The 13,883-nt window shown below is 46.2% G+C and overlaps 1 protein-coding gene across 5 annotated transcripts in view; it reads left to right on the forward strand.

Annotated features, from left to right (window-relative positions):
- STYXL1 (serine/threonine/tyrosine interacting like 1) overlaps positions 1-13,883 on the forward strand; it is a 91,870-nt gene that overhangs the window by 53,551 nt on the left and 24,436 nt on the right. For all 5 annotated transcript variants that reach the window (XM_040456095.1, XM_040456099.1, XM_040456098.1 and 2 more), the window contains 2 exons: positions 2,796-2,941; positions 11,266-11,411. In XM_040456095.1, the coding sequence (XP_040312029.1) occupies positions 2,796-2,941; positions 11,266-11,411 (292 nt within the window). The remainder of the gene's footprint in view (positions 1-2,795; positions 2,942-11,265; positions 11,412-13,883) is intronic.

The raw sequence follows: 13,883 nt of genomic DNA on the forward strand, positions 1-13,883 counted from the left end.
CTTCCTTCCTTCCTTCCTTCCTTCCTTCCTTCCTTCCTTCCTTCCTTTTTTAATATTTGTTTTATTATTTTGAGAGAAAGTGAGTGGGGAGAGAGGCAGAGAGAGAGAGGGACAGAAAGAATCCCAAGCAGGCTCCACACTCAGCATGAAACCCGACATGGAGCTCCATCTCACGAACCATGAGATCATGACCTGAGTCGAAATCACGAGTTGGGTGTTTAACCGACGGAGCCACCCATGTTGTCCTGGGGCTCTTTCTCTAAACTCCTTTTACCAGGCCAAGGGCAGCCCCCTTCTTGTAGGAGAGACATTTCCCTTATGTTAAACCATCCTTCCTTCCTTGTAACATGTGGATTACAGACACTCCCCACCCTTGCCCAAATTGGGCTCTTGATATGTGTGGGTAGAGTTCCCTGGGCTGGGGCATTCACAACAACCATGGGGGGAAGCTTTGGGAATTTTTTCTTTTTCTTCCTCTCTCAACACAGCCTGACTTTCAAGTCAATTGTCCTCATGCTGAGGACCAAAAATAATTGAACTTAAAGCTCCCTGCTGAATGGAAAGCCCCTTGGCCTGGAAGTCGTCCCGGCCTTTTGAAGCAGTGGGTGCCCAGTTCAACATGTATCAAGCCTCGTGTCAATGGAGAACTGAAGGTTAATGGGATTAAAAATGAATTTAAGGTTTTAAAAATATTAACCCCATGGTATCCATGGCTGGGTAGCCTGGGCCCCTGGCTATTCTCATGGCTCTCCCCTGGAATCTCTAATTATTCTCCTGGAAACTGGCCTTCTTCCATTGACCCCATGGCACCCCAATGGATAGGCCTCCAGCCAGTCATGTGACATTGGCGGGGGAGCAGCTGTCTGGTTTAAAGGCAACAGCAGTGTGTCTGGGGACTCCCCTCTCCTAGGCCCTCTGACCATTTAGCCATTATTCAGCCTCTCGCTCAAGAGGGAGATGGTGTTGAGACACCCAGCATTCTGGTTTCCAAGCCCAGCCTTCTAGGATAGGGTTTGGCCCCTATCTTGCCAGCTACAGGTTCTTTAGATACAGTCTCTCGCGACAGGTCTGGAGGCCATTGTTGGGCTCAGCAGCCCCTGCTGGAATTGGCTTTCTCTCTTTGGACAAAGGTTCGATATAGAAGCCCGAGTCTGTGCCCTTCCCTTTCTCCTTTAGCTGGCTCTCCAGAGTCTGCTGCATGGTATTTCTCTTTAAGGCTCAAATCCTGGCCTTGGGATATCTTGGCTTAGCCTTAATTATGTAAACTTCCTGCCATACCTATACCTATACCTATACCTATACCTATACCTATACCTATACCTATACCTATACCTATACCTATCTATATGCATGCATATGGTTTCGTGATTCTGTGGATCAGCGAGGGCATTTAAGATGAACACATTGTCAAAACCACAGTGAGCTATCACTTCACACCCACTAGAATGGCCACGATCCAAAAGATGGATGCTAACGAGCATCAGTGAGGGTGTGGAAAAATTGGAGCACTCCTGCTTCGCTGGTCTGAGTGTAAGGTGGTGCAGGTGCTGTGAAACAGTTTGGTATTTCCTTCCAAAAGTTCATTGTAGGGGCGTCTGGGTGGCTCAGTCAGTTAAGCGTCTGACTTTGGCTCAGGTCACGATCTCATGATTCATGAGTTTGAGATTCATGATTCATTGAGCCCCGCATCGGGCTCTGTGCAGACAGAGCCTGGAGCCTGCTTTGGATTCTGTGTCTCCCTCTCTCTCTGCCCTCTCCAGTTCATGCTCTGCCTCTCTCTCTCAAAAATAAACATTAAAAAAATTTTTTTTAAAGTTCAATGTAGAGTTACTGTATGGTTCAGTTCTGCTCCTCGGTACGTACGTGAAAACGTGCCCACAGAATCTTGCGTGCAAGTGTTCACAGCAGCACCATCCGCAATAGCCAAGATGTGGACATGGCCCTATGTGCATTGGCAGATGAATGGATAAACCAAAAGGCGGTAGAGTCACATGATGAAATAGTATTCAGCCCTAAAAAAGAACAGAGTACTGGCCCACGCTACAACACGGATGAAATTTGAAGATCTTATGCTGGGCGAAAGAAGCCAGACCCAAAGCACCATTTGCATGATTCTCTTTACACAAAACGTCCAGAATGGGCAAATCTGTAGAGAGAAATTAGATCAGTGGTTGCCTCGTGCTGGGTGTTTGAAGGGAAATAAGGAGCGAAACCTAACTGGTGCAGGAGTGCCTTTTGGGGGGTGATGGTTGCACGACTCTGTGAATACCCTAAAAACCATTACCTTATACACTTTAACTAGCTGAATTGTCTGGTATACGATATGTGTTGTGTGTATATATTAGAGAGATTTCTCTGTTAAATCATCTTTCCTTGCAATAACGTGGGGATCTATACAATTTAAGAGTTTACAGAAAAGAAGCATGAACTTAATTAGTAGCAAGTGGCTTTTTAAATTTTATTTTTTAATGTTTGTTTTTGTGAGAGAGCGAGTGAGCAGGGACAGAGAGAAAGAGAGAGACAGAATCCGAAGCAGGCTCCAGGCTGTCAGCACAGAGCCCGACACAGGGCTCAAACGCACTAACCACAAGATCATGACCTGAGCCGAAGTTGGACACCCAACCGACTGAGCCACCCAGGCGGGCCCCTTAAATTTTAGTTATTAACACTCCTCTCCATTTATATTTGTTCAGTTTCCTAGACCGCTGCTTTTCCAGACAGGTGACCATCTACTGGAGCTCAGGGTGAATGGTGCACACACAGGGGACATTCACCTCTTTGGTCTCTGCTCTTAGGACTGGTGCCTGGAGCTGCCGTCGAGTGTGGCAGAGCCCTGGCCAACCTCACCCGCCACCCCGTCTGCATCCTGAGAGGAGGCTATCAGGGCTTCTCGGCCATATACCACTTCTTCCGGACGCAGAAGATCATCTGGATGCCACAGGTAAGGCAGGGTATCCAGCACAGGCAGGCTCAGGTGGGAGCCCGGTTTTCCCAGGGGACGGAGGGGTAGGGAGCTGGGGTAGAGGAAAGAGGAGGCCAGTGACAGGGAAAGGTAGAAGGGATGTAGGAGCCTGTGCTTGGGAAATGAACTTGGGGCAGCAGGAGGTCTAGGCCACTGTGACGAATTTATCATCGCCAGATTCAAGCCAGAGTTAGCGTGGTGTTTAAGAGGTAGGGCCCGTCCAGAGTGGAGGGATCCCTGAGGGGAGGGGGCTCCAGGTGGTGGGCCATCACAAAAGACCAGCAGGGGCACCATGATTTGAGGCTGCCTCTCCATTGGCAGCTGTCTGGACCCATAAGCCCTGACTGGTCCAGAGGACCCAAGAAAGGGTGAGGTAGCATCCCTACCTATGAGGAGTTCTTGGCTAGCAGGGGAGACCAGGGGCACCCTAGGTATCTGGAGCCTCCAGAGGCACCTCCTAGAGCCAAACCGGAAGGAGGAGGAGCTGGTGAGCAGGAGAAGTGGATGCAGGGGTGGCCTTGACCTGCAGGCCGGAGCTGGGTGGGGGGGGGGGGCTGGTTCCTGGAAGGCAGTGTCAAGCTTAGTGGAGGGTCTGAAGACTGGAATGTAAACATTCCCGGGGGTTTCCTTCTTTCCGATAATTGCCTTTAGCTTTTTGCCCTTAGTGTCTTAGGCTGATTCATAAATTCTGGCCACTTCCAATCTAATCCTAAAATGATTGGGGAAGTGTGCATATAAACTGGATTTTTTTAGAGATACATGGTGAAATATCTATGGGTAAAACAATATAACGTCTGGAACTTCCTTCAGAATAATACAGGGTGGGTTGGGAAGTTGGTGAGGGAATAGAGAAAACAAAATTGGCCACTAGTTGGTCACGTTTGCAAATGAGTGATCTTCACAGGGGTTTATGATGTGCGTCTCTGGTCTTGTATATTTTTGAAATAATTTTTAAAAGTTTAATGTTTATTTTTGAGAGAAAGAGAGACCGTGAGGGAGGGGCAGAGAGACAGGGAGACACAGAATCCGAAGCAGGCTCCAGGCTCTGGGCTGTTAGCACAGAGCCTGACGCAGGGCTGGAACCCACGAACCATGAGATCATGACTTGAGCCGAAATCAAGAGTCAGACACTCAACCGACTGAGCCACCTAAGGACCCCTGAAATAATTAAAAAAAAATTTTTTTTAATGTTTTATTTTTTGAGACAGAGAGAGACAGAACGTGAGCAGCCATTGAGGAGGGCAGAGACAGAGAGGGACACACAGAATCGGAAGCAGGCTCCAGGCTCTGAGCTGTCAGCACAGAGCCGACGTGGGTCTCGAACTCACAAGCCTTTGAGCTATGAGATCATGACCTGAGCTGAAGTCAGCTGCTCAACTGACTGAGCCACCCAGGTGCTTGTGAAATAATTTTTTTGAAGGAGAGTAAAAAGATTCAGTCCAGTGCAAGCTAGGCCTCGTGTACCATTCCATTCTCAGATCTGGATCGAATCTCAGTTCTTCCATCCCACAGAGCTGGAAGACAGTCTTCGGTGTGTGGGGGTGGGAGTCACAAGGGGGGTGAGTTAGCTATAGGGACCTCTGTTCTCTTCCTGGCTCCTGGGCCTGTGACCGTGGTGCTGGGGGTCCAGAGTGGGACCCGTCTTGTCGGACTGGCTGCCCTCAGTGGTGGGGAAATGCCTCCTCACTCTGGCCCAGCCTTGTTCTGTCTGTTGCCGGTGGCCTTAGCTGCTGCTTTTCCTGGCACCTGGTTCAGGGGCCCATTTATTCCTAAGGATCTTTCAGAGAAACGCCGCTGAGACCTCCTGCCAGAAGCACCCCCAATTCCTTGTTTTCCTCTGGCAGTCCGTGACCCCTGAGCATGTCCACACTCCTTCACCTGAATCCCTGAAGGAGCCACAAGGGAGTGATGATAAGGAAAGAGACCCAGGCCCACCTTGCTGCAGCTGCTCCTTATCTTGACTCAGCTGCCCCAGCCAGCCTGGGCACAAAGGCAGAGACTCCTGTCTGAGGTTGTACGTGTTCCCATATCCAGGCTATTCACGTCTACCTGCCCTCCTTCGTCTGACGTAACCATGGTTTGATTTCCAGCTCACCAGGTGTATAGCCAGCCTCCCCATCCTGCCAGACACTCCTTGCTCCGAGAGGAGCCCCCCGTTATTGGCCTTTTAGTGTGTGAAATAAGCATTTCTCTGCAAACATCACACTGCTGATAACTCACCCCCTGCCCTTTTTGTAAAAAAAAAGCTTTAGTAAAGTATAACGGACATAGGATGAACTGCACATATTTAAGTGTACATTTGGGTCAGCGTTGACATGTGTATACACCTGTGACTTGCCCTTGGCCCCAGTCTTAGCATAGATTGGGAAAAGGGGTGGCTGGTGGTGGTAGCTAGCAGTGCCTGCAGGGGTGAGTTCTGCCCCGGGATCTGTGGCCCTCTACAGAATGTAGGCACCTAGTATTTGTCTTTGTTTGGGACCTTCATTAGTAATTCCTGGGCAAGGATGAAAGCCCCACTCGCCTCCTGCTATGTGCTTTGATGTGCTATAAAGCAGGGGTGTCCCTGCTGCTCCCCAAGGAACTCCCAGGAGGGGTGATGGGGGCACTGAACCCCGCTTCAGACGCAACCACTGGCAACTTCCTCTATTTTACATGTGGCCTCCCTTAAATAAAGTTTCGCTCAGAGCAAAAGCTTCTGGGACTAAAATGTGAAGACCACACTAGAGAGAGATGGTGGTGAGCCCAGGGTGGCTGGTGCCGTCAGATCGCACTTGAGAAAGATGGTGATTGTAGTGCAGAAAGCAGACCCGTGGGGGGCAGGTGGGTCTGGGAATGGCGAGGAGAGGGCAGCTTTAAGAAACACTTAGGCAGTGGCACTGATTAGACTTGGGGAGGGAGGGGGCGGGGGCAGGACATGGTGGGGGAGGGAGGAGCCTGGAATAGTGCCCTGGTTCCCGGTGTGGGTGACAGGTGGGGAGACACGGGAGGAGGCGGCAGTGTGGGGCAAGGGCAGTGGGCTTCATTTGGACATCCTTGTCGACATAGGTATCAAAACCATGTCATCTAGAATTAACATGCCCTTGCCCTTTACAGCACAGCGTGTTTTCTCCCTGCCACACGGCCACAGGAAAGGAAGCTGGTTTGAAAGCAGCGGGAATAGGAGACAGATCTGTGTCAGGTGTTCAGTGAGATTTTCCAGATGAAACTAGGAGGGTTTCCTTTGGCTCCAGCAAGCTGAGCATCCTGGGTGGTGTCAGCCCGGGCTCTGGGGAAGCCTTGGGTCAGTAGCAGGCCTGCCTGCAGGTGGAAGGGTCACTCGTCCCTTTCACATGCTTGAGAATTGGCTCGGCTTGGTGTCTGCTCTCGGAGAAAGGTTTTTTGAGGCTGACAGCTTGGGAAGAATGTGGGTTTGCAGTGGGCTTACTGGGAGGGCCCATGTGCTGAGGCCAGAAGGCTCTGAAGCCTCTGAAGTGAACAGCCAAGTAGCCTGCGGGATTTAATGATGAACTTTTTGGGTGATGGTGGGGTTTGGAGCTGACGGCCAAGAAAGAATTCTTGAAGGCGTCTTTGGTGCAAAAAGGTGATTTTATGAAAGCACAGGGACAGAACCCGTGGGCAGGAAGAGCTGCACTGGGGCTGTGCAGAGTGGCTGCCCGTATCCTGTGGAGGTGGGGGAGGTGAAGTCCAGAGGAAGTTTCTTAAAGGGATTTCCATATGCCAAAGAGGATTTACAGATTACTGGAGCCCTAGCTATTGTCCAGCTAAGGTTGTTTTTCCCTCTAGGAAAGCATTATCATTAAGATAGTAGGGAGTTCTTGGGGATTAGGCGATTCATGAGATATTTGTAAACTGATAGAGATGCTATCAGTTTAACCATTTGTTTCCTGTCCTTTCCTTTGTCCTTGGGCAGCCAGGGTGCCTCAGGAATGTCACACATATCCCACCTGGAGGGTGGGGAGGTTGTGCTAGCTAGCTCATGCTTGGTGCTTGATCGGTGGCTTGCCTTATGGTCCCTCATCACTTAATGTTATTTCTTTCTCTTTTTAAAAAACATTTGTTTATTTATTTTGAGAGAGAGAGTGAGCATGCCTGCAAATGGGGGAGGGCCAGAGAGAGAGGGAGAGAGAATCTCAAGCAGGCTCCATGCTATCAGGTCAGAGCCCGACATGGGGCTCAATCTCAATGAACCATGAGATTAAGACCTGAGCCGAAATCAAGACCCTTAACTGACTGAGCCACCCAGGCGCCCCAGATGTTATTTCTGAGTCCATCTTGGGGCCAGAGGCATTTTAGAGCTAGGTTTGACCTTTGAAATTACATAGATCAGCATTTCCCGTGAAACACTCATGGAAAAAAGGGACCTCTAAACAGATCATATTGGAAACAATAGTGTATACAATGTTAGTGGGTTTTGTTTGTTTGTTTTCTTGACATTATGCCTGGGTTTTATTTTACTAAATATCACAACTAGATTTTCAACCCATACCAACAATAAATATGTAGCTACTGTATTATTACAAGCATCTGAGCTACAAAAACTCAGCCCAGGGAACCACTGGGAAGATTTTCAACAGTTCCCTGGAGGCACATTTTGAGAGTAGTCTTAGACTGGCATGCTTTATTGGCTGTTTTCCAACTAGTTTATAAATTAGCATTTGATGACAATTTTTTTTCTAACCACGTTCTAACACTCTCATCCTCTTTCCTTGAAACAGATTTTGTAATTTTTTTTTAGTCAGTTTTATTGCGATATAATGGACACAGAGCCTGGGTCAAGTTTAAAGGGTACAGGGTGTTAATTCGACACACGTGTATATTGTGAAGTGGTCACCAAGTGGGGTTAATCATTACCTCAAAAGTAATTACCATTTTTTGGTGTGGTGGTGAGAACACTTAAGATATACTCTCCCAGCAACTTTCAAGTACGATATAGTATTGTTTTTTTTAAATTATTTTTTAATGTTTATTTGTTTTTGAGAGAGAGACAGAGCACAAGTAGGGGAGAGACAGAGAGAGAGAGAGAGAGAGAGAGAGGGAGGGAGACACAGAATCCTAAGCAGGCTCCAGGCTCTAAGAAGTTAGCACAGAGCCCAGTGCGGGACTTGAACCCACAAACCATGAGATCATGATCTGAGCCAAAGTGGGACACTTAACCGACTGAGCCACCCAGGTGCCCCTGTATTACAGTATTGTTAAGTTCCCATGTTGTACATTAGATCCGCAGAATTTGTGCCTCTTATATCTGGAAGTTTGTACCCTTTTGACCAACATCTCCCATTTCCCTACCCCCCAGCCCCCTGCAACCACCATTCCACTCTCTGTTTCTATGAATTTGGCCATTTTAGATTCCTCATATAAGTGAGATCAGGCAGTATTGGTCTTTCTCTATCTGACTTACATGCATATCTTGGAAATACTGTGGGTTTGGTTCCAGACCACTACAATAAAGCAAATAGTGCAATAAAGCCAATCAGATGACTTTTTTTTGGTGTATATAAAAGTTCTGTTTAGACGATACTGTAGTCTATTAAGTGCACTATAGCATTACATCTTAAAAAAAAAAAAAAAACCAATGAACGTACCTTAATTAAAAATACTTTATTACTGGGGAGCCTGGGTGGCTCAGTTGGTTGACCATCTGACTTTGGCTTAGGTCATTCATGGTTCATGGGTTCAAGCCCTGAATCAGGCTGTCTGCTCTCAGCACAGAGCCTGCCTTGGATCCTCTGTACCCCTAGCTCTCTGCCCCTCCCCCACTTGTGTGCTCTTTCTTTCTCTCAAAAATAAACATCAAAAAAATTTTTTTGAAGTACTTTATTACTTAGCAATGCTAGCCATCATCTGAGCTTTCAGTGAGTCATAATCACTGATCAGAGATCACCATAATACATAGAATAATAATGAAAAGGTTAGAAATTTTGTGAGAGTTACCAAAATGTGATAGAAGTGATCAGATGCTGTTGGAAAAATGCCACTGATAGACTTGCCTGATGCAGCGTTGCCACAAATGTTGTTTGTAAAAAAAAAAAAAAAAGAAAAAGAAAAAGGCAGTATCTTTGAAGTAAAATAAAGTGAAGCATAATAAAAGGAGATATTCCTGTGTTTCACTTAGCATAATGCCCTCAGGGTCCACCCATGTTGTCACAAATGGCAAGATGTCCTTCTTTCTCGTAACTGAGTAATACTCCGTTCTGTATACATACCACGTTTCTTTACCCATTCATCTGTCGACGGACACGTAGGTTGTTTCTGTGTCTTGGCTACTATGGGTAATGTTGCAAGGAACATGGGAGATATTCCTTTCTCAAAATAGTGATTTCATTTTTTTTGGGTATATACCAAGAAGTGGGATGGCTGGATCATATGGTAGTTCTATTTTTAAGTTTTAAAAAAAAACTCCATACTGTTTTCTATAGTGACTGTAATGAGTGGATTTTTTTTTTTTTTAATCACAGGACTTTCTTGAACCTTTACTTGGTAATGTACGCTGTCGATTTCTTTTTTTTTTTTAATTTTTATCCTTAACATTTATTTATTATTGAGAGACAGAGCATGAGCATGGGAGGGGCAGAGAGAGGAGGAGACACAGACTATGAAGCAGGCTCCAGGCTCTGAGCTGTCAGCACAGACCTGACACGGGGCTTGCACTCACAAACCGTGAGATCATGACCTGAGTCGAAGTCGGACACTTAACCAACTGAGCCACCCAGGCACCCCTCTCTCTCTCTTTTTTTTTTTTTTTTTTTTTTAGCATTTATTCATTTTTTGAGAGAGAGAGGGAGAGGGGGAGAGAGAGAGAGAAAGAGAGAGGTAGGGGGAGGGGCAGAGAGAGAGGGAGACAGAATTTGAAGCAGGCTCCAGGCTTCGAGCTGTCAGCACAGAGTCCGACAAGAGGCTCGAACTCGTAAACCATGAGATCATGACCTGGCCAAAGTTGGATGCTTAACCGACTAAGCCACCTAGGCACCCCTGTACATTGTCAATTTCTGAGATGGGGATGTCAGGTACAGCTTCCCATATGTACTTGATTCTCTGAAGCTTTTTTCATAGTGCATTGTGAAGGGACCACTGTTTCCTAGAACGTGCTTTGGGAAATGTAGGATCTTTGTTTTTCAAAGAAACCCCAATTTTTCATATCATAACTTTGGACCTGGAATGCAGTGAGTCTCCATTTAAGTGGTGTCCTGTTCTCCCTACCTGTCTACATCAGAACTCCTCAGAATTTATTTCCTGATGACAAATAGGCTCTATGTGGGTAGTTTCATTCTTTTTTTAAAGAAGGTATTAAAAGTTTGGTGGCCTCCAAAAATAATAGGATATAATTATAATATACAGTTATATAATTAAAAGGCTATCCTTTCAGTAATTATATAATTATGATATATCATAATATAGGGCTGTCCCCTCTCCCTATCCTACTGGGCACACCCTGGATTTACACAGTTCTGCGTCAAGGGGGATTAGACACCAATTTTCATGCACCCAGAAAAGTGCACACAGGTGCCGTGGGGGTAAGTGGGATGTTGGTGTTCAGATGCAGTGTGCTGTACAATGATTCAGTGGCTCTGCCCGTCTCTTACTACCAGCCTTCTAACTTCTTATTCAAGTTCTTACTTGTCAGTCTTTCTGAATGCCCACATGTCCATCTCATTCACTGTTCTGGATTATCTTTTTTTTTTTTAAGTTTATTTAATTTTTTTTAACGTTTATTTATTTTTGAGACAGAGACAGAGCATGAATGGGGGAGGGTCAGAGAGAGGGAGACACAGAATCCGAAACAGGCTCCAGGCTCTGAGCTGTCAGCACAGAGCCCGACGCAGGGCTCGAACTCATGGACAGCGAGATCATGACCTGAGCCGAAGTCAGCCACTTAACCAACTGAGCCACCCAGGTGCCCCTTTTTTAAGTTTATTTACTTTGAGAGAGAGAGATAGTGAGCAAGCTGGGGAGGGGCAGAGAGAGAGAGAGGGAGAGAGAGGGGGGAGGGAGGGGGAGAGAGAATCTCAAGCAGGCTCCACGCTGCCAGCACAGAGCCCAGTGTGGGGCTCAAACCCACAAACCATGAGATCATGACCCAAGCTGAAATCTAGAGTTGGACACCTAACTGACTGAGCCACCCAGACGCCCCTCTGGATTATCTTTTTAAGTTTGTTTGCTAAGCCACATTTTGAGAGACAAAAAAACAAAAACAAAAAAACAAAAAAAACAAAATAAAAAAAAAATGTCTTCCCTAGGGAAAGAAAATACTATTATATTATTATATACCATACATATTCTATATAGTACTTTCTCCTTCCTTTCAGGAACTGGATGCATTTCAGCCCTACCCTGTTGAAATAATTCCAGGTAGAATCTACCTGGGTAATTTCAGGCAAGCCTGTGACCCGAAAATTCAGAAAGATTTGAAAATCAAAGCACATGTCAACGTCTCCATGGAGGCAGGGCCATTGTAAGTAGAAATACTATTGATTTTTTTTTTTTTATTTTTTTTTCAACGTTTTTTATTTATTTTTGGGACAGAGAGAGACAGAGCATGAATGGGGGAGGGGCTGAGAGAGAGGGAGACACAGAATCGGAAACAGGCTCCAGGCTCTGAGCCATCAGCCCAGAGCCCGACGCGGGGCTCGAACTCACGGACCGCGAGATCGTGACCTGGCTGAAGTCGGACGCTTAACCGACTGCGCCACCCAGGCGCCCCAACTATTGATTTTTAAAAATTAAGTATGTATATAAGATTCCTGGTGCTGTGCATTTATAGAGCTGAAGGCTCTGTACTTATCATCATCTGTTCCTGGTTTATAGTCTATTTCCTGGCTTGGCCATGGCATCCTCTGCCTCTGAGACTCAGTACTTGCCCTTTAAATCTCACCACAGTCAGGGGCACCTGGGTGGCTCAGTCAGTTAAGCCTCTGACTTTGGCTCAGGTCGTGATCTTACAGTTCATGGGTTCAAGCCCTGCATTGGGCTCTGTGCTGACAGCTCAGAGCCTGGAGCCTGCTTTGGACTCTGTCTCCTTCTCTCTCTGCCCCTCCCTCACATGTACTCTGTCTCTCTCTCAAACATAGACCATAAAAAAAAATTAAAATGAATGTACTCATAAAAAAAAAAAAAACTCACCACAATTAATGCTTTCCTGGCATTTAGCATTATGGAGCAAAGTATCCTGTTTTGCCCTGCTTTGCTTATCTCAGGCCCTCTGAGAAATGACCCCCGTCTTAGTCCTTTGGGACTGCTATGGCAGAATACCATAGACTGATGGTTCTGGTGATTCATAAAATAAATTTACTTTTGCACCGTGTGGAGGCTGGGGAAATTCAAGATCAAGTCGATTTCATTCCTGGAGACAGCCTGCTTCCTGACTCATAGATACCCCTATTTTTACTGTGTCCTCACATGGTGGAAGGGGCAAGGGGGTGATCTGGGACCTTTTGTACAAGGGTGTTAATCCCATCCATGAGGGCTCCACCCTCATGACTGATTTATAGTCTCACTTTTGTTTTAAATTTTATTTTTTTAATTAATGTACAAATTAGCGTATAGTGTAACAATGGTTTCAGGAGTAGATTCCTTAATGACCCTTACCCATTTAGCTCATGCCCCCTCCCATACCGCCTCCAGTAAGCCTCTGTTTGTCATCCATATTTATGAGTCTCTTATGCTTTGTCTCCTTTCCTGTTTTTATATTATTTTGTTTCCCTTCCCTTATGTTCATCTATTTTATCTCTTAAAGTCCTCATAGGAGTGAAGTCATATGATAGTTGTCTTTCTCTGACTAATTTCACTTAGCATTAATACCTTCTAGTTCCATCCACATAGTTGCAAATGGCAAGATTTCATTCTTTTTGATTGCCGAGTAATACTCCATTGTATATATAGACCACATCTTCTTTATCCATTCATCCATCGATGGGCATTTGGGCTCTTTCCATACTTTGGCTATTGTCGATAGTGCTGCTATAAACATTGGGGTGCATGTGTCCCTTTGAAACAGCACACATGTATCCCTTGGATAAATACCTAGTAGTGCAATTGCTGGGTCATAAGGTAGTTCTACTTTTAGTTTTTTGAGGAACCTCCATACTGTTTTCCAGAGTGGCTGCACCAGTTTGCATTCCCATTTACAGTCTCACTTTAACAACCCCCAAATCCCAGACAAAACGTGAAAGCAAGGGCTTCAGACAATGGCCGGCAGACAGCACAGGAGATTGATTCCTCAGACAAGGGAAAAAAAAAACAAACCCAGATGAGCCCCTCAGTTGATCCAGTGTATTGGTAGGAGACTGTTTGCAAGTCACAGTACAGTAAGGGGGCCAAGACAGATTGCGTCATTCTTTCTGAGTTGAGGGTACGAAGTTGAGAATTCAGAGAAGTCAAGTTGGCTAGAATTTGCGGGAGAGAACTGCATGGAGAATAGAGAGCTGAATATAAAGAAAAGGTCTTGGGGCAGCTGGGTGGCTCAGTTAAGTGTCTGAGTCTTGATTTCAGCTTAGGTCATGATCTCATGGTTCCTGAGTTCAAGCCCCACATCGGGCTCTGCGCTGACAGTGTGGAGCCTGCTTGGGATTCTCTCTTTCTGCCCCTCCTGTGCAGGCACTCCCTGTCTCTCTCAAAATAAATAAGATAGGGGCGCCTGGGTGGCGCAGTCGGTTAAGCGTCCGACTTCAGCCAGGTCACGATCTCGCGGCCCGTGGGTTCGAGCCCCGCATCAGGCTCTGGGCTGATGGCTCAGAGCCTGGAGCCTGTTTCTGATTCTGTGTCTCCCTCTCTCTCTGCCCCTCCCCCGTTCATGCTCTGTCTCTCTCTGTCCCAAAAATAAATAAACGTTGGAAAAAATAAATAAATAAATAAGATAAACTGAAAAGAAAAAGCTGTTGAATCGCCCCAAGTTTTTAGCTGGATACTGCTAAACACGTGAATGTGA

This window comes from Herpailurus yagouaroundi, unplaced genomic scaffold, assembly GCF_014898765.1.
Source record: "Herpailurus yagouaroundi ecotype Mexico unplaced genomic scaffold, PumYag 216, whole genome shotgun sequence".
Lineage (NCBI taxonomy): Eukaryota > Metazoa > Chordata > Mammalia > Carnivora > Felidae > Herpailurus > Herpailurus yagouaroundi.